Genomic DNA, 21,821 nt, shown 5'->3' with positions numbered 1-21,821 from the left:
CGATGATGGACTTCCGACTTCAGCCCGATGATGGATTTCTTCAGCCGCCGCTTGGATCCAGACTTCAGCCCGAGGATGGACATCACTCTTCAGCCCCCCGCTTGGGCTTGGATCAAGACTCTGGACCGATCGGTGAACCCGGCGAGGTGAACACAAGGTAGGAAGATCTTCAGGGGCTTAGTGTTAGGTTTATTTAAGGGGGGTTTGGGTTAGATTAGGGGTATGGGGGTGGTGGGTTGTAATGTTGGGGGGGGGGTATTGTATGTGTTTTTTTTACAGGCAAAAGAGCTGAATTCTTTGGGGCATGCCCCACAAAGGGCCCTGTTCAGGGCTGGTAAGGTAAAAGAGCTTTGAACTTTAGTAATTTAGAATAGGGTAGGGCATTTTTTTATTTTGGGGGTCTTTGTTATTCTATTAGGGGGCTTAGAGTAGGTGTAATTAGTTTAAAATTGTTGTAATTTTTTCTAATGTTTGTAAATATTTTTTTATTTTTTGTAACTTAGTTCTTTTTTATTTTTTGTACTTTAGTTAGTTTATTTAATTGTATTTATTTGTAGGAATTGTATTTAATTAATTTATTGATAGTGTAGTGTTAGGTTTAATTGTAGATAATTGTAGGTATTTTATTTAATTAATTTAATGATAGTGTAGTGTTAGGTTTAATTGTATCTTAGGTTAGGATTTATTTTACAGGTAATTTTGTTATTATTTTAACTAGGTAACTATTAAATAGTTCTTAACTATTTAATAGCTATTGTACCTGGTTAAAATAATTACAAAGTTGCCTGTAAAATAAATATTAATCCTAAAATAGCTACAATGTAATTATTATTTATATTGTAGCTATATTAGGGTTTATTTTACAGGTAAGTATTTAGCTTTAAATAGGAATAATTTATTTAATAAGAGTTAATTAATTTCGTTAGATTTAAATTATATTTAATTTAGGGGGTGTTAGTGTTAGGGTTAGAATTAGCTTTAGGGGTTAATACATTTATTAGAATAGCGGTGAGCTCCGGTCGGCAGATTAGGGGTTAATGTTTGAAGTTAGGTGTCGGCGATGTTAGGGAGGGCAGATTAGGGGTTAATACTATTTATTATAGGGTTAGTGAGGCGGATTAGGGGTTAATAACTTTATTATAATATCGGTGCGGTCCGGTCGGCAGATTAGGGGTTAATAAGTGTAGGCATGTGGAGGCGACGTTGTGGGGGGCAGATTAGGGGTTAATAAATATAATATAGGGGTCGGCGGTGTTAGGGGCAGCAGATTAGGGGTACATAGGGATAATGTAAGTAGCGGCGGTTTACGGAGCGGCAGATTAGGGGTTAATAATAATATGCAGGGGTCAGCGATAGCGGGGGCGGCAGATTAGAGGTTAATAAGTGTAAGGTTAGGGGTGTTTAGACTCAGGGTACATGTTAGGGTGTTAGGTGCAGACGTAGGAAGTGTTTCCCCATAGACAACAATGGGGCTGCGTTAGGAGCTGAACGCGGCTTTTTTGCAGGTGTTAGGTTTTTTGTCAGCTCAAACAGCCCCATTGTTTCCTATGGGGGAATCGTGCATGAGCACGTTTTTGAGGCTGGCCGCGTCCGTAAGCAACTCTGGTATCGAGAGTTGCAGTGGCGTTAAATATGCCTGTACGCTCCCTTTTTGGAGCCTAACGCAGACATTCTGTGGACTCTCAATACCAGAGTTATTTTAAAGGTGCGGCCAGAAAAAAGCCAGCGTTAGCTACGCGGGTCGTTACCGACAAAACTCTAAATCTAGGCGTTTGGGTTTATTTTACAGGTAAGTATTTAGTTTTAAATAGGAATAATTTATTTAAGTATAGTGTAGTGTTAGGTGTAATTGTAACTTAGGTTAGTTTTTATTTTACAGGTTAATTTCTCTTTATTTTAACTAGGTAGCTGTTAAATAGTTAATAACTATTTAATAGCTATTGTACCTAGTTAAAATAAATTGAAATTTGCCTGTAAAATAAAAATAAATCCTTAGATAGCTACAATAAAATTATTATTTATAGTGTAGCTATATTAGGGTTTATTTAAAAGGTAAGGATTTAGTTTTAAATAGGAATAATTAATTTAATAAGAGTTAAATTTATTTAGATGTATTTAATTAATATTTAAGTTAGGGGGGTGTTAGGGTTAGGGTTAGACTTAGGTTTAGGGGTTATTAATTTTACTATAGTTGCAGCGGTGTAGGGGGGGCAGGGTAGGGGTTAATAAATTTATTATAGGTTGCGGCGGTGTAGGGGGGCAGGATAGGGGTTAATAAATGTATTATAGGTGGCGACAGTGTAGGGGGGGCAGATTAGGGGTTAATAAGTTTAATATAGGTGGCGTCGGGGTCCGGGAGCGGCGGTTTAGGGGTTAATACATTTATTATAGTTGCGGCGGTGTCCGGGAGCGGCAGTTTAGGGGTTAATAACTTTATTTAGTTGCAGCGGTGTTGGGGGGGCAGATTAGGGGTTAATATGTATAATGTAGCTTGCGGTGGGCTCCAGGAGTGGCGGTTTAGGGGGTAATAACTTTATTTAGTTGCGGCGGTGTAGGGGGGGACAGATTAGGGGTTAATATGTATAATGTAGCTTGCGGTGGGCTCCAGGAGCGGTGGTTTAGGGGGTAATACATTTATTTAGTTGCGGAATCAATGGGATGTCGGGCAGCAGCGAACATGAACTTTCGCTATGGTCAGACTCCCATTGATTCCTATGGGATCCGCCGCCTCCAGGTACGCTGGGTCGGAAAAGTGCCGTTCGTACCTGCTAGTTTTTTGATAACTAGCAAAAGTAGTCAGATTGTGCCGAACTTGTGTGCGGAACATCTGGAGTGATGTAAGAATCGATCTGTGTCGGACTGAGTCCGGAGGATCGAAGCTTACGTCACAAAATTCTACTTTTGCCGGTGTAAAGGGCTTGATAACTAAGGCGAATCAGCCTCGCCACAAATACGCTGCAGAATTCCAGTGTATTTGAGGTTGACGGCTTGATAACTAGGGGCCAGAATATCTATATTCTTACCCTTCTTCTGACGTAGCAGTAGAGGGCAGTCTTTCACAACATGTTTGGATGCAGCACAGTACATGCAAAGGTTATTTGCGTGTTTCCTAAGTTTTTCTTGTTGGTTGAGAGGTCCCCTAAGGAATCCATTTTCCATTGGCTCAGTGGAAGGTTTAGTATTTGTTTTTATATTAGCGGAGGAGCTATAGGATGAACGTGTTCTTTTTGTGGAGTAATCTGTGATATTTTTCTCCTGCCGTCTCTCTCTTATTCTCCTGTCAAGTGTAATACTTAAGCAAACTAAATCATCAAGTGTATCTGGTATATCTACTTTTGCTAATTCGTCTTTCAATGACTAAGAGGGACCTAAACGGAACTGATTCCTTAGAGAAAGGTCATTCCAACCAGTATCCCTGGACCATTTTTTGAAGTTGGTAATGTAGTCCTCTACTGGTCTTTTATTTTGTTTTAGTGAGTGCATGGCTGTTTCAGCTGTTAACTGTTTATGGGGGTCCTCATAAAGTTGAGCCTTAGGGGCCTAGTTATCAAGCCGTCTACTTTACCTGCCTTCGCCGGTCCAATACGCCCACCTAAGCTCGCCTACCATCGCTGCCGCGGACCTGAAAAATTTCGCCTAAGTTATCAATAAAGCTGTCAAAAAGCTGTGCACCAAGTACGGGGCGATGAGCAGCGGACTGTGAGAGTTATCACTCATCCGATCTCGCTGCTCTTCAGCTTTTTGACAGCTTTATTGCTAGCCTGTCACTAAGCACCCACACTAACTACACTGTTCTACCCCCTATACCGGCACCCCCGGAGCCCCCCGCAACTAAATAAAGTTATTAACCCCTAATCCGCCGCTCCTAGACCCCGCCGCAACTCTTATAAATGTATTAACCCCTAAACCACCGCTCCCGGACCCCGCCGCCACCTACATTATACCTAGTAACCCCTATCCTGCCCCCCCTATACCGCCGCCACCTATAATAAAGTTATTAACCCCTATCCTGCGGATCCCGGACCTTGCCGCAACTAAATAAATAGTTTAACCCCTAAACCGCCACTCACAGACCCCGCTGCAACCTATATTAAACTTATTAACCCCTAATCTGCCCCCCTACACCGTCGCCACCTATAATAAATGTATTAACTCCTATCCTGCCCCCCTACACCGCCACCACTAAAATAAAATTATTAACCCCTAAGTCTAACCCGAACCCTAACACCCCCTAACTTAAATATTAATTAAATAAATCTAAATAATATTTCTCTTATTAACTAAATTAATCTTATTTAAAAATAAATATTACCTTTAAAATAAACCCTAATATAGCTACAATATAAATAATAATTATATTGTAGCTATCTTAGGATTTATTTTTATTTTACAGGCAACTTTCAATTTATTTTAACTAGGTACAATAGCTATTAAATAGTTATTAACTATTTAATAGCTACCTAGTTAAAATAAAGAGACATTTACCTGTAAAATAAAAACTAACCTAAGTTACAATTACACCTAAGACTACACTATACTTTAATAAATTATTCCTATTTAAAACTAAATACTTACCTGTAAAATAAACCCTAAGATAGCTACAATATAATTAATAATTACATTGTAGCTATTTTAGGATTTTATTTTACAGGTAACTTTGTATTTATTTTAGCTAGTAAGAATAGTTATTAAATAGTTATTAACTATTTAATAACTACCTAGCTAAAAGAAATACAAAATTACCTGTAAAATAAATCCTAACCTAAGTTACAATTAAACCTAACACTACACTATCATTAAATTAATTAAATAAATTACCTACAAATAACTACTATTAAATTAAATTAAATAAACTAACTAAATTTCAAAAAATAAAAAAGCTAAGTTACAAAAAATAAAAAAATAAGTTAAAAACATTTCAAAAATATTACAACAATTTTAAGCTACTTACACCTAATCTAAGCCCCCTAATAAAATAACAAAGCCCCCAAAATAAAAAAATTCCCTACCCTATTCTACATTAAAAAGTTATCAGCTCTATTACCTTACCAGCCCTTAAAAGGGCCTTTTGCGGGGCATGCCCCAAAGAAAACAGCTCTTTTGCCTGTAAAATTGTAACTTATTTTTTTTATTTTTTGTAACTTAGCTTTTTTAATTTTTTGTACTTTAGTTAGTTTATTTATTTTAATTTAATAGTAGTTATTTGTAGGTAATTTATTTAATTAATTTAATGATAGTGTAGTGTTAGGTTTAATTGTAACTTAGGTTAGGATTTATTTTACAGGTAATTTTGTATTTCTTTTAGCTAGGTAGTTATTAAATAGTTAATAACTATTTAATAACTATTCTAACTAGCTAAAATAAATACAGTTACCTGTAAAATAAATATAAATCCTAAAATAGCTACAATGTAATTATTAATTATATTGTAGCTATCTTAGGGTTTATTTTACAGGTAAGTATTTAGTTTTAAATAGGAATAATGTATTAAAGTATAGTGTAGTGTTAGGTGTAATTGTAACTTAGGTTAGTTTTTATTTTACAGGTAAATTTCTCTTTATTTTAACTAGGTAGCTATTAAATAGTTAATAACTATTTAATAGCTATTGTACCTAGTTAAAATAAATTGAAAGTTGCCTGTAAAATAAAAATAAATCCTAATATAGCTACAATATAATTATTATTTATAGTGTAGCTATATTAGGGTTTATTTTAAAGGTAAGTATTTATTTTTAAATAGGAATAATTTAGTTAATAAGAGAAATATTATTTAGATTTATTTAATTAATATTTAAGTTAGGGGGGTGTTAGGGTTAGTGTTAGACTTAGTTTTAGGGGTTAATAATTTTATTACAGTGGCGGCGATGTAGGGGGGGCAGGATAGGGGTTAATAAATTTATTATAGGTGGTGACGGTATAGGGGGGGCAGGATAGGGGTTAATAAATTTATTATAGTGGTGGCGGTGTAGGGGGGGCAGGATAGGGGTTAATAGGTGTAATGTAGGTGGCAGCGGGGTCCGGGAGCGGTGGTTTAGGGGTTAATATATATATTATAGTTGCGGCGGGCACCGGGAGCGGTGGTTTAGGGGTTAATACATATATTATAGTTGCGGCGGGCACCAGGAGCGGCGGTTTAGGGGTTAACATATTTATTATAGCTTGCGGTGGGCTCCAGGAGCGGCGGTTTAGGGGGTAAACACTTTATTTAGTTGCGGCGGTGTAGGGGGGGACAGATTAGGGGTGTTTAGACTTGGGGTACATGTTAGGGTGTTAGATGTAGAAACTACCATAGGAATCAATGGGATGTCTGGCAGCAGCGAACATGAACTTTCGCTATGGTCAGAATCCCATTGATTCCTATGGGATCCGCCACCTCCAGGGCGACGGTTTGAAAACCAGGTACGCTGGGCCGGAAAAGTGCCGAGCGTACCTGCTAGTTTTTTGATAACTAGCAAAAGTAGTCAGATTGTGCCGCACTTGTGTGCGGAACATCTGTAGTGACGTAAGCATCGATCTGTGTCGGACTGAGTCCGGCGGATCGAAGCTTACATCACAAAATTCTACTTTTGCCGGTGTCTAGGGCTTGATAACTAAGGCGAATCAGCCTCGCCACAAATACGCTGCAGAATTCCAGCATATTTGAGGTTGACGGCTTGATAACTAGGCCCCATAGCTTTAAAAAATATGTCTAAAGAATGAAGAATAGGGTCATTTAACTCAAAATAAGTGTTAGCCCAGGTACGGGGCTCCCCCCTGAGATATGATTTAATGCGCTCTCTGGGATAAGTCTTGGGCTTTAAGGCAAACAACAGCAAGCAAGCATTCTTAAATTCTCTGAATAGGTTACGTTCTCCAAAAAACTTTTCAGGGGGGCTAACCTGCGGTTCAGGTAGAACATCAGTATGTCTAAGTGACTCTAACTTATCATTTATATAAGTTTTGAGTGAAATATTCTCCTGTTGTAGAGGAGTTAACCCTTTAGTGAGTGATTCAACCCTCTGCATAAGGGCATTGACATGATTTATAAGTTCTGCTGGGTCCATTTATTTTTCGGGGCTTGGTAGTACTGTGAGAGGTTTTTCCTATAAGGGATTTTATAGTATTTAATTTTGCTATGAACCACAACTGCAGGATTCTAATGTAATTTCTATAGTTTTAACTAGCTTGGTATGTGTAGTAGAAACCTTGCAAACTGAGAATATGGACCGAATAGGAAGGCAACCAAAATAAGTGGTATGATTCACAATTAAAGGGACAGTCTGCACCAGAATTGTTATTGTTTTAAAAGATAGATAATCCCTTTAATACCCATTTGCCAGTTTTGCATAACCAACACAGTTATAATAATATACTTTTAACCTCTGTGATTATCTTGTATCTAAGCCTCTGCAAACTGCCCCTTTTTTCAGTTCTTTTGACAGACTTGTAGTCTAGCCAATCAGTGCCTGCTCCCAGATTACTTCACGTGCACGAGCACAGTGTTATCTATATGAAATATGTGAACTAACACCCTCTAGTGGTGAAAAACTGTTGAAATTAAATCTGAAAGAGGTGGGCTTCAAGGTCTAAGAAGTTAGCATATGAACCTCCTAGGTTAAGCTTTCAACTAAGAATACCAAGAGAACAAAGCAAAATTGGTGATAAAAGTAAATTGGAAAATTGTTTAAAATTACATGCTCTATCTGAATCATGAAAGTTTATTTTGGCCTAGACTGTCCCTTTAAGGCAATGAATCTGCAGGTTGTATCTTAGGTCAGGAATATAACTTAACTCTAATGTTGCCAAATTAGATTGATGGAGTTGCGCAACAGAGTAAGCATAAATTCATAACCTTATAACGTACGTAAATGTAATAATTAATATTCATATACAAATAATGATATAGTGAAACAATGTATTGTCAGGAATTTACTTTAACCTAGAATGCATTCAAACTTTGAATAAGCTTTAGAGAGTAGCTGAGAGGTAATGTACAGGCACATATAACATTTTAGTATCGTTATTTATGATTATTAATTGAGGAGGCTTCTCAAATAAGTACCTTGAATGATTATTCCATGAATATCCCTACTCTAAGGTTGAGAAGTGAGTTTGGGGTTTTGTTGTTGATCGTGTTGCAATCTGTAGCAAAACTGAAATCCTCTAAGTGTTGCAAGCTCTATAACGGCCCGTAATGGCGTGTGACGTCACAGCGGTTGATCAAAAAAGGAAGTTAGCTATAGTATTTAATGTATTTATTTCATTTTTATCCCTATATCTACTAGTCTTGCTGCCAGACAAACATTACCTGTCAAAACTACTTTTGAAATTAATCTGTCACTTGAAATGAAATGTAATTATAATATTGTTATTTAACATATTATTTAGATACTGAATATGCGTCTTTGTTTTCTGTGTGATTTAGAAAAAGTATTCAATTGTAATCAACTTTCTAATTAACATAAATATGTAATAAGCTTCATTCTCTTGCAGCATCTAACATAACCTTTCTGAGTTTGGCATTCACGGCCTCAAGGGTGGTGGTTTGAACGATAGGTATGCTGCGGCGGAAAAGACACAAGCGTACCTGTTGAATGTTTGATAAATTGGGAAGAGGGTGAAATCTGAATTAGAAACATCTGAAATGACGCAAGCATCGATCTGCGTCGGATTGAGATAGAGGGAGCATATATTACGTCACACATTTCAACATTTGATGATCTTGACGCTTTGTTAACTACGGCGGACCAACTTTGCGTCTAATTTGACGTGATATTCCAGCGTATTATCAGTTGAAGCTTTAATAAATCGGCCACAAAGTCTCATTTTGCACCAAATACAAATTAAACTGAAATGTTTTCCCTACAGTTTAACTTATTTTTGTCTCTAGTGTAGAATATATTACTTTTCTGTCACTTAAATATGTGTAATACAAATTTGGAGCAAACATCATCTGTATATAGTTGGCGAGATAACTGTAGCATGCAAGCGATATGGGATTTTTCTGTTTTTTGTGCACAACAGAAATAGCTTGCGCATAAGGATTTGAAAGTAAATTTGCTCGCTTGAGCACAATTAAATTTAACATGCATTAGGTTTGCGTGACTTCAGAGCTCTGGTTGATAACTTAAGATTTATTGTTATATTTTATTTTTAATTGCTGATTATTGTAGAAAAACACAATTAATTATAGAACTACATATTACAATGTTAATGTAATGCATATAAGTAGTATAGTTAATATTTGTGGTAAACCTCTGTATTAGATCCCTTTAAATATTTTATCTCCAATCTCAGTATAATCATATGTGAGTTATTACATCCTTAATAACGCAGTAACAACTGATTTGTTTCTTACTCAGCATATCGACTAAGGACATAAGGGTTTTCCTGAAAGATTCTATCACTACATGGGAGGTGTTGGCTGTTAGTATGTCTGAAAATAAAGGTGAGCAGAGTCCATTTTGAGAAAGTGTGTCTTTTATAGGTGTATGTTGTAATGATATTCTTTCTATCAACTGGAGGTGCATGATTTCATGTAGGAGGTGGTTTTACTTAGGATTTAGATTATCTGCTTCGCTTTTGTACATATTTGTCTTCATTTTGCCCCATATCATTTTTATGTGAGAGTTTTCTGTTTTCATTCGCAGGTATCTGTGTTGCTCAGCCTTATGAGATTCAGGTTGTAAAATATTTTTTTATTGATTTGAGTCTTCCAAATTCTGTTATGAAGAATGAACAGGTGGAGCTCAGGGCCATTGTGTACAATGACTTGGACAAGGAAATTAAGGTAAATGGTCTATAAGAAAAAAAGTTTTGTTTTTTCATTTTAGAGATGTATCTTTTATATTGTAAATCAGTTTAGAGTTCATAGTTTCCAGTAATAATTTACGATTTTACTTTATAATGTCTGTTATCTGTTATTATTGCTGACGTTGGAAGAGAATGTTGTCTCCAGCTCCAGTGGTTACACCCCCAATGGACGTAAGTGCTTGTTTGGAAGATACTCTAGAAGGGCAGAATAGGTGTAAGCTCTACGTGACTTTGGATTGTTTACAATTGTTATAAGCGAGGTTTTCTTATAAGATGAAACAAACTATCTGAAATTATAGACATAAATTATGTGTTTGAAACAGCTAGAAAGTATAATTTACACTAAAGTAAATCACTCCATTTTGTACTATATTTGCTTTAGAGAGGTTTTAGCAGCACTGGGTGCCGCCATGTTAAATCTCACAGGCCCGTACAATATGTAGCTTTCCCTGGAACTTATTTTGTAAGGGAAGCAACTCAAAGGAAACTAGAAACCAGTTACTTCTCTTAATAAATTCAGTGGGGATTACCACTGTGAGACCTATAAACTGCTAGTTTACAAATGATCAAGGTCTGATAAATTAAGGCCAGTACCTTTCAATCTTTCTGTGTATTTCTGTGTCTTGTTTGATTTCCTAATTTCTTGCCATATTCCAATTCCATAAGTTGAGACTTTGCTATTTTTTTCTGTCTATATTCTAGGTACGGGTAGACCTCACTTACAACCCAACGTTCTGCAGTTTGTCTACAGCCAAAAATAAGTTCAGTCAGGAGGTGAACATTAAGGGTCTCTCCTCAGTGGTTGTACCCTTCATTATTGTGCCTCTCTCTCTGGGTCTGCATGATGTGGAGGTGAAGGCAGCTGTTGCTGGATCAATTAGATCAAGCGGTGTCAGGAAGAAACTGAAAGTTGTGGTGAGCAATGTTTTGAGATAAAAATAGCAATAGATCCATTTTGTATTTATATCAGAGAGCAGTTCTAACTATACTTTGGATAAGATTTATTCAGGTACTTTAGGGATAAAAGTGTGGTTTAAAGTGCAGCGCTATTTAATGTGCAAATGTACCCCTTTACGGGAGCACGTTAAATAACCAGCTATTGCAAGTGGCTGGTTAATGCTCCTGTGAGGTCGCGTTTGCTTTGTAATACATTTTCGTGCACTGGTATTACTGAGTGGAGTGTAAATATCGAGCTCCCAAAAACTCAATTTTGTGCTCCACTTGTAATCTAGGTATATGTGTGTAGTAGACAATCACAAGATTTAAGACTGACATAGACAGTGTTAATGAATAATACATAAATTCTAGGTCAGAGGTACTTTTGCTTTAGACAACTTTAATTCTTTTAATGCTCTATTACAGCCTGAAGGGACGCGTGTGTCCCAAACTATAAAATCAGTCACCCTGGAGCCAGAAGTAAAAGGAAAAGGTCTGCATTTTTCTATCAGTACCCATATTTTTTCTTGTGTTTTTAAAGAAGAATGTATTAAAACAATGTTAACATACATTTTTTATATATGGAGGGGGTAATTGATTAATCAAATCTGTTTCACACACAGAGGCATTTTTAAGAAATGTCTTGCGGACCTGATCCGACAGTCCGGATCAGATCCGCAAGACATCGCTGAATGCATTTAACATTGCACCAGCAGCTCACAAGAGCTGCCGGTGCAACGCCGCCCCCTGCAGACTCGCAGCCAATGGGCCGCCAGCAGGGAGCTGTCAATCAACCCGATTGTACTTGATCGGTTTGAATTGTTGCGATTCCTGTTCGCCTGCTCAGAGCAGGCGGACAGGGTTATGGAGCAGCGATCTTTGTGACCGCTGCTTCATAACTGCTGTTTCTGGTAGACATGTGCATGGCGAAAAAATTTGGTTCGGTTCGGATCGATTCGGATTTTTTCGAATTTCGGTTCGGAGCAATTCGAATTCAGAAAAATTTGAATCAATTTGGTTCGGATTTGTTTCGGATTCATTCGGATTCTAATAAATTCGGTTCGGATTTGTTTCTGATTCATTCAGATTCGAATAAATTCGTCTGGATTTGGTTAGATTCGGTTCGGAAATTCGGAATTTCGGTAAGTGTTAGGTGGGATTAGACTAGTATTATGTACTGTACATTAGGTGTAATAACCCATAGCAGAGTGATATAACCTAATATACTGTACAATACTAGTGTAATCCATGGCCATCCGAATCTACCGAATAAATCCGAATAAATCCGAAGTTATTCGGATTTATTCGGTAGATTCGGCACTATTTTAATTCGGAGATTCGGTTCGATCCGAATCTCCGAATTTTCCGAATTTTCCAAATTTCCGAATCGAACCGAACCGAATCGCACATGTCTAGTTTCTGGTGAGTCTAAAGACTCGCCAGAAACACGGGCCGTCAAGCTCCTTTCGGAGCTTGATAGATAGGCCCCACAGAATGTACTTGGGGCCTTGCATTAGCTTGGGGAACATATTAATGGAGTAATAAAAACATATAAAACATTTATAAAAACAATATTATACATCTTCTAGTATTATTTGCCAAAGTCCTATTGTTGTTGTGTTTAGCTTTGTACAGACTCCCTTTAGGCTTCTTAAATTGCCTAATGAAAAGTAATTGATTGGTAAATTACTTCCATGTATTTTTAATAAAAGCTACACACTATTTGATATTGTTTGTAAAGTAATTATATTTAAGATGTGATTTAAATAATTAATTTCCAAATCCCCTACAGATGGGGTTCAAGAAGAGAATATCCCAGCAACTGACATACAGAAAATTGTCCCCAGTACTGAAATTGTCAACATTATCAGAATCCAAGGTGAGAATGGCTTAGCCTTGGCTATTGCAAATATGTGTTCTTATTTAATATTTACAGAGATAAAAAAATAATATTTGTGATTCAGAGCATTCAATTTTAAAAGTATTAAATTTAACATTCTTCGTTTCTATGTTATTCTTTCTTAAAGAGATACTAAAGTAAGTGTTAGGAGCACTACATACTGTAGGAAATAGCACTGCCATCTAGCGTTCTTGCAAATGGATAACATTCTTGCAAAATTGCTGCCATATAGGGCTCCAGACATGAGCAGGTTCCTAAGATTACGTATTTTAGTCCAAAGAGGGATATAAAGAAAAGCAAGAATACTTTATATGGCACAGACTTGAAAAAACTATATAATTCAAGTCATCAGATACACCTTATCATGTATATATTTGGAGTTATGTGAACTAAGGTAGCATCCTATGAAACTTAACCTTTAATCCAAAAGAATTTAAAAAGTCATACATATATCTTTAAAACATAAGTAAAAATTACCAACATGTTAAAATATCAGTGCTCATGCTGAGGACAACTTGTGATAATTCTATAGATTTAATACCTTAGTTTTCCAAATGCATGTTTCTTTACACCTCCATTCAACTGGGGGACATGTTTAAATCAGCCAATAGGATTTCAGTAGCTCTCATCCTATTGGCTGTTTTTGAACAGCCAATAGGATTTCAGAAGCTTTCATCCTATTAGCTAATTTGAATTTGAAAAATCAAATTAGCCAATAGGAATGCAATGTACGCCATTTTGAAACGGTTACCTTGCATTCAACTTCAGTGTACGGCGGCAACCGTATGAAGAGGACACTCCGCGCAGGATGACTTCGGCTTTCAGGATGGCTCCGCTCCGGGCCGCCGGGATGAAGATAGAAGACGCTCCCGGAATGGATGAAGACCTCGCCTCCCGGATGAAGATGGATGTCCGGACTTCAGAAACCATGAGTAGATCTTCTGGGGTTAGTGTTAGTTTTTTTTTTTTTTTTTTTGGGTGGGTTTTTTTTTAGATTAGGGTTTTGGGCTTTGAAAAAGAGCTAAATGCCCTTTTAAGGGCAATGCGCAATGCCCATACAAATGCCCCTTTAGGGGCAATGGGTAGCTTAGGTTTTTTTTAGAGTTAGGTTTTTTATTTATTTTGGGCAATTTGTTGGGTGGTGGGTTTTACCTTTGGGGGGACTTTGTATTTTTTTTTCAGGTAAAAGAGCTGATTTCTTTAGGGCAATGTCTTACAAAAAAGGCCCTTTTAAGGGCTATTGGTAGTTTATTTATTTTATTATAATAGTAATGTTAGGTTGATTTATAGTTTAATGTTAGGTTTATTTTTATTTCACAGGTCAGTTTTTTTTATTTAAATAGAGTTATATTTTAATTTAACATTAGGGGGGGTGTTAGGTTTAGGGGTTAATCGTTTAATTTAGTGTTTTGCGATGTGGGGGGCCGGCGGTTTAGGGGTTAATAGGTTTATTTAGTGGTGGAGATGTGGGAGGCTGGAGGTTTAGGGGTTAATAGGTTTATTTAGTGGTGGAGATGTGGGAGGCTGGAGGTTTTGGGGTTAATAACTTTATTATAGGGGCGGCGATGTTGGGGAGTTAGGTTTAGGGGTTAATCGTTTAATTTAGTGTTTTGTGATGTGGGGGCCGGCGGTTTAGGGGTTAATAGGTTTATTTAGGGGTGGAGATGTGGGAGGCCGGAGGTTTAGGGTTAATAGGTTTATTTAGTGGTGGAGATGTGGGAGGCTGGAGATTTGGGGGTTAATAACTTTATTATAGTGGCGGCGATGTTGGGGAGTGGCGGATTAGGGGTTAATAGCTTTTATTAGTGGCGGTGATGTTGGGGAGTGGCAGAATAGGGGTTAATAACTTTTATGAGTGGCGGCGATGTCTGGAGCGGCAGATTAGAGGTTTATAACGTTATTTAGGTGGCAGCGATGTTGGGGGAGGAGGATTAGGGGTGTTTATACCTGGGTTTTATGTTAGGGTGTTAGGTTTAAACTTAACTTTTTTCCCCACGGACATCAATGGGGTTGCGTTACGGCGATCTCCATTCTGCACTTCAGGTGTTAGTATTTTTTCTCTCCCCATTGATGTCTATGGGGGAATAAGTGCACGAGCATGTCAAAGCAGCCCTTGGATTTTGTGAGGTATGAAGCTCAATGACATCATATCGCACGCACAAGGAGGCTTTTCAGAAACTCGTAATGGCAGTGTTATGGAGGGTGAAATAACGCAACTTTTGTTGCGTTCGTTTTGCACCCTGTTTAGCACAAAACTCGTAATCTAGGGGTATGTTATATAAAAACAATCTCAGCAGTTGTGTTCCATAACCTAATTCAACTGACTCAATAAGAGTCATAGACGGAACCCTTACTATTTCAGGACCTATTACTCACCAAACTATATCTATACAAATCTCTACACATGAAGGACATACTGAATTAGGTTATTTTGAGGTTATACCATCACCATTATTCCCAATTGTTTTGGGTTTTTCGTTGTTGCAATTACATTCACCTACTATTTCTCGGAGTGATATGCATCTGGCATTAAAATCCAACTACTGTTTTCAATACAATATATTATTACAGCTCAGTATTCTATTATTGCTATTCCACCCAGTATGATGAATTCCAAGATGTCTTTAGCAAAAAAGAAGCAGAGACTTGACCTCTGCACAGACCCTATGATTGACCATTTGATCTTTTACCTGGAGCCATAGTACCATTTGGTCATATTTACTCAATATCTGAACCAGAACTACTCCATCTTAAAAACTACATTGAAGAGAATCTTAAATAAAGGCTTCATCAGACCCTCTATGTCTCCAGTTGCTGCCGGAAAGTTTTTTTGTTCAGCATAAAGACAACTCACTGCATCCTATAATTGACTACCTCCAATTGAATAAAATTACTATAAAAAAAATCGCTATCCTCTTCCACTAATACCTGAATTAGTGGAAAAGTTACAAAATTCTACTACAGTATCTAACAAAAGTGAGTACACCCCTCACATTTTTGTAAATATTTTATTATATCTTTTCATGTGACAACACTGAAGAAATGACACTTTGCTACAATGTAAAGTAGTGAGTGTACAGCCTGTATAAAAGTGTAAATTTGCTGTCCCCTTAAATTAACTCAACACACAGCCATTAATGTCTAAACCAGCAACAAAAGTGAGTACACCCCTAAGTGGAAATGTGCAAAATTGGGCCCAAAGTGTCAATATTTTGTGTGGCCGGCATTATTTTCCAGCACTGCCTTAACCGTCTTGGGCATGAAGTTCACCAGAGCTTCACAGGTTGCCCCTAGAGTCCTCTTCCACTCCTCCATGATGACCAGGGCCGCCATCAGGGGGTGACAGGGGTGACTCCTGTCAGGGGCCCAATGGGCTAGGGGGGCCCCATGAGGCAAGAACTTTAAACAAAATTTTTTTTATTTTTTTTTAAATTTTGGCAGCCACCAGTGGGTACTACAGCAGAGTACTAATTGAGCATGGGAAATGTTATTACAAGGAGTAAAGTATTAGCATTTGAGAGGATTTCTGAGTGTGCACTAAGCCGCTATGCACAGTGTGAGACAGACTTGGCACTTTGTTTGTAGAGTGTGTGCCTGAGTCAGAACGGCTGATCACTTTCATTTGCAGAGGAGGTAGGAATTACTTAGCAAATGTTTTTTATTTCTTTGTGCAATTTAAGATTGTAACTTTAGTGTGGTAGTAGTTGTATGGTGGGGCCAGGGGTCCATAAAAACACATTTTTTTTAGCAGCAGTGTATTTATGATTATTTGACAATGCTGTAGAAATTCTATATTTAAAACCATGCAGAAATGTTTCCTCCTCAATACACAAATGATATATATTACATTCCAGTTTACTGCCCCTTTATGCAAGGACTTTCCAGATACAAGGAGGCATTTTATCTAAGATTTTTACAGCTGCATAACATGTTATACTCTCAGACTTAGATTGCTCAGTGTTGGAAATGAGATAGGTTAACTTAAAACTGTTCAGTTTACTCTACAGCTGACTTAATTTTGAAATACATACCAACAACCTTAAATCCTGCATTTAACCAGATCTAATGGTATGAGTACCACAGCTTATGGTTCCACCAAGACCATATAGAGTACAGCATTTTCAAAATCCACAAGTACAGCTGACATATGGGAACATTTGTACGCTATATTTGAAGTGGTACTCTTGGTTGGGGAAAATAGGGAAAATATGAAACAAACATATGTCAACCTTTTAAAAGTAATTTTCTTCATCTAGCCATCTACCCAGATCATTATTGTACAATTTTGAATTCACAGAATTATTTTTGATTGCACATTTACAAATATGATTTCTGCATTTTTTTTTATCATGCATGTCACACACTGTTGATTTAGGGGATGCAAGGTGCATAAATGTTTCCTCCTGTGAGTGTTTCTGTGGGTGTCTGTGTTTATGTCTTTGTGCTTTGGTTTGTGTCTCTATGAGTGTGTATGTATTTTTATTTCTGTTGGTATCTATGTGAGTGTGGGTGTGTATGTATTTGTGCATTTTCTGTGGATGTCTGTGAGGGTGTGTGCATATGTCTTTCTATGGGTGTCTCTGTGAGGGTGGGCGTGTGTTTGTCTTTGTGTATTTTCTCTGGATGCCTCTGTGAGGGTGGGTGTGTATGTCTGTGTTTTTTGTGGATGTCTCTGTGAGGGTGTGTGTCTGTGTGTGTGTATGTATGTCTGTGTTTTCTGTGTATGTCTCTGGGAGGGTGTGTATTTTCTGTGGGTGTCTCTTTAGCAACACAGTATATGTTGGCATTCATGGTTCCCTCAATGAACTGAAGCTCCCCAGTGCTGGCAGCACTCATGCAGGCCCAGACCATGACACTCCCACCACAATGCTTGACTGTAGGCAAGACACACTTGTCTTTGTACTCCTCACCTGGTTCCCTCCACACACGCTTGACACCATCTGATCAAAATAAGTTTATCTTGGTCTCATCGGACCACAGGACATGGTTCAATTAATCCATGTCCTTATTCTGCTTATCTTCAGCAAACTGTTTGCGGGCTTTCTTGTGCATCATCTTTAGAAGAGGCTTCCTTCTGGGATGACAGCCATGCAGACTAATTTGATGCAGTGTGCGGCATGTGGTCTGAACACTGACAGGCTGTCCCCCCACCCCTTCAACCTCTGCAGCAATACTGGCAGCACTCATACGTCTATTGCCCAAAGACAACCTCTGGATATGACGCTGAGCACGTGCACTCAACTTATTTGGTCAACCATGGCGAGGCCTGTTCTGATTGGAACCTGTCCTGTGAAACCGCTGTATGGTCTTGCCCACTGTGCTGCAGCTCAGTTTCAGGGTCTTGGCAACCTTCTTATAGCTTAGGCCATCTTTATGTAGAGCAACAATTCTTTTTTTCAGATCCTCAGAGAGTTCTTTGCCATGAGGTGTCATGTTGAACTTCCAGTGACCAGTATGAGAGATTTTGAGAACAATACCAAATTTAACACACCTGCTCCACATTCACACCTGAGACCTTGTAACACTAACGTGTCACATGACACTGGGAGGGAAAATGGCTAATTGGGCCCAATTCGGACATTTCCACTTGGTGTACTCACTTTTTAGACATTAATGGCTGTGCGTTGAGTTATTTTGAGGGGACAGTAAAATTTACACTGTTATACAGGCTGTACACTCACTACTTTACTTTGTAGCAAAGTGTCATTTCTTCAGTGTTGTCACATGAAAATATATAATAAAATATTTACAAAAATGTGAGGGGTGTACTCACTTTTGTGAGATACTGTATATTCACAAAACTGGATTTTAGAGGTACATATAACCTTGTGCATATAAAGCAGGGTGATGAATGGAAGACTTCTTTCCATACTAGTTATGGTTTATACGAATATCCGGTTATGCCTTTCTGGCTGTTTTAGGCACCAGCTACTTTTCAGTTTATTATCAATTATATTTTTTGAGATTTATTGGATGTATGCGTGGATATATAACTGGACTATTTTCTGATCTATTCCTCCTCCATTCAAGAACATTGTAAGCATGTACGTTGGGTTCTTTCAAGACTTCGCACACATCATTTATATGCAAAATTGGAGAAATGTATTTTCGAGACAGACCAAATCAGTTTTTTGGGTTACCACATAACACCTGGTAGTATACAGATAGAAGATACAAAAATTTAAACTATTCGAAACTGGCCTGTACCTCAGAATAAGAAAGGTTTACAAAAGTTTCTAGGTTTTGCAAACTTCTATAGGAAATGTATTTAAAATTATTCAGCAATTGTAAAACAACTCACTACTCTCACTGGAATGAATTCAAAATTTGTGTGGAATACAGAAGCCCAACTAGCTTTCAACCATCTTAAAGAGAGATTCACTACAAAACCCATCCTTCAAATGCCTGATTTATCTTTGCAATATATTCTGGAAGTTGATGCCTCAGACTTCGCCCTTGGAGAAGTCCTTTCCCAAAGAAAATCATTGAATGCTCCTATACATCCTGTCACTTACCCTTCCAGGGTACTTACTTTAGCCGAGACTCACTACCCAGTTGGTGAAAAAGGACTTTTAACTATAAAACTTTTAGCTATAAAAGTAGCTTTTGAAACTTGGGACATCACGTCACTACCTATTATTATTTATTCTGATCATCAAAATATGGAATATCTGAAAACCAATAAAACTCTATCTGCCAGACGAGTATGTTGCTGTCTATATTTTGAAAGATTCAATTACACTATTGTCTACTGACCCGGATCAAGGAATGAAAAAGCCGATTCTCTTTCTAGGATGTACCTATCACCTGCACCACCAGCTCCCAGTACCATTATACCTCCTGAGCGTTTAATTGGTATTCTTGGCGACTTCAGCTCTAAACTAAAGTCAGCTCTACTAAAAGATGTTTCAACTCCTCATCATCTGTTACATACAGAGAGCAATGGACTACTATATAAAGAACATAAATTATATATTCCCAGTTCTTTACAAACCTTTGTTTTAAAATATGTTCATGACACTTCCCTGATGGGTCACCTGGGTATACAGAAGACCCTAGAACTACTACAATGACATTTTTGGTGGCCTAAGATCTACCATAGATTTTGTCACCACTTGTGCTCGCTGCAAATCAGAGAGAAGACCTCCCTATAGATTACTCACATCATTACCTGTTCCTAAAAAACCTTGGCAATTCCTTTCTATGGATTTTATAGTTGCACTCCCTCCTTCACAGCAACATGATACCATCTTGGTGGTTGTCGATCAACTAACCAACATGGCACACTTCATCCCTACAAAAGGCCTCCATCTGTCCCTAAGACAGCTAAGTTGTTCATAAACAACATTGTCAGAATACATGGTCTACCTACCAGTCTCACAACTGATAGAGGAGTACAGTTTACTTCCAACTTCTGGAGAGAATTGTGCAAAACCCTTTCTGTCTAAATGAAATTCAGCAGTGCTTATCACCCACAAACCAATGGTTTATCGTAAAGAACAAACCAGTGGATGGAGTAGTAGCTTCGCTGTTTTAACTGGTTAAACCTTTTACCACACACAGAATTCACCTTTGACAACACCATCTGTTTGACAACTAAAAAAACACCATTATATGCCAACTATGGATTTCATCCAACTTTCCAATTTCTTTCTCCCTCCTCCTCCAACTGTCCAGCTGTTACTGATACATTGACTACTATTCAAGATGGCTTAAATATTCTACAATCTAATATCAAACCATCCAAGCTCCAGCATAAACATTACTATGACTTGCGTAAACGTGCTCCATCTAACTACAATATTGGGGATCAAGTATATGGCTATCCACAAAGAACTTAAAATTAAATACATCCTCAAAGAAATTAAGTGCTCTATACATTGGACCTTTCAAGATTATAAAGATCATTCATGCTAATGCGGTTAAACTCCAAATGCCGCCAACTTATCGTATACATTTTACCTTTCATATATAACTGCTTAAGCCATTCAAAGAAAATCCTTTCCCAGATCGTGTATCTCCTCCACCTCAGGTACTTATTGATGGACAGGAACAATTTGAAGTAGCACAGATTCTTGATTCCAGAATTTGCCATCATCAACTCTAATACCTTGTCAGATGGAAGGGTTATGAGGAAGACAATGACTCTTGGATTGCTGCTTCAGATCTCAATGCTCCTCGTTTGTTGAAGAAGTTTCATTAGACTCATCCTGGTAAACCCGGAGGTCCTCCTTGAGGAGGAGGGGGGGGGGCTGTCATATATTTTCCTCTGCCCCTTTAACATCTACTATTCCTCTGCCCCTTTAACCTGGATTCATTTTACCTTTTGCACACCACCTCTCCAATCAATAAATAGCAACTGCACCATTCCTCATTGCTTGGTTATTAACTAGCTCTCTGACACACCTTCCAGAGACTCTGTGATTATGATTCCTCTCCTCAAGCTTCGGATGCCACTCGTATGATGGAAGTATCTCTGTGCAAGTACTTTGTGCAAACTCTCAAGGTAAAATCATATTTTGTTTACTCTGGATTGTGTCTCTCTCATTTGCCTCTGCTCACAGCTTATTAGCTATTCATCTCCTGTATGTACTGAATGTACACACCTACTTAAACCACTGGTAACTATTTACAAAAGCTCTACTAAAGGCATTACTTGCTGACTGTTTGTAATCATATCCTACCACTGCTATATTGTCATACAAGCTTTGCAACCTAGACTGTGCTATGCAGCTGCTAAAACAATTAGTAATCACCTGTCTCCTAGCGAGCTCTGTGTTACTCAAGCCTGCAATATTACTGTTCACCACTTGGGGCCTTATTCCTACTCTGTCAATACTTAAAGTGAAGGTAAACTTACCTATATACTGAAATAGAATTCAATTATATGTCACAAATAAATATGAGTTTCATTCATCAACCTGTATGAAATGATCTTAGAAATAAAGTTATAGCTGTATAAAAGCTATATTTTAAGCTGATAACAATCAACCCTTTTTTTTTTTTTTTTTTTCCCCTCTTGATCACGTTCTTCAAACTACCAACTGAAATTCTGGCCGTTAGGTGGCCGTGGATCTACGTCACCCGCCTACTATTCAAAAAGCGCATGCGCTACTGTCCTATTCAACATCTTGTACTCCAGCGCGCGCTCCCGTTCGCGCATGCGCAGTAGCTTTAATTCAGACCACCTACA

At 37.8% G+C, this 21,821-nt stretch overlaps 1 protein-coding gene across 1 annotated transcript in view; it reads left to right on the top strand.

The window, feature by feature from the left end:
* Window positions 1-21,821, top strand: part of LOC128663753 (A.superbus venom factor 1) — a 489,422-nt gene that overhangs the window by 316,140 nt on the left and 151,461 nt on the right. The window contains exons 19-23 of the mRNA XM_053718238.1: window positions 9,342-9,427; window positions 9,630-9,769; window positions 10,495-10,707; window positions 11,155-11,221; window positions 12,521-12,607. Coding sequence (XP_053574213.1) covers window positions 9,342-9,427; window positions 9,630-9,769; window positions 10,495-10,707; window positions 11,155-11,221; window positions 12,521-12,607 — 593 coding nt within the window. The remainder of the gene's footprint in view (window positions 1-9,341; window positions 9,428-9,629; window positions 9,770-10,494; window positions 10,708-11,154; window positions 11,222-12,520; window positions 12,608-21,821) is intronic.

This window comes from Bombina bombina, chromosome 6 (assembly GCF_027579735.1).
Source record: "Bombina bombina isolate aBomBom1 chromosome 6, aBomBom1.pri, whole genome shotgun sequence".
In the NCBI taxonomy this organism is placed as follows: domain Eukaryota; kingdom Metazoa; phylum Chordata; class Amphibia; order Anura; family Bombinatoridae; genus Bombina; species Bombina bombina.
The sequence above is the reverse complement of the archived record's forward strand: the minus strand, read 5'-3'. Positions and strand labels throughout refer to the sequence as shown.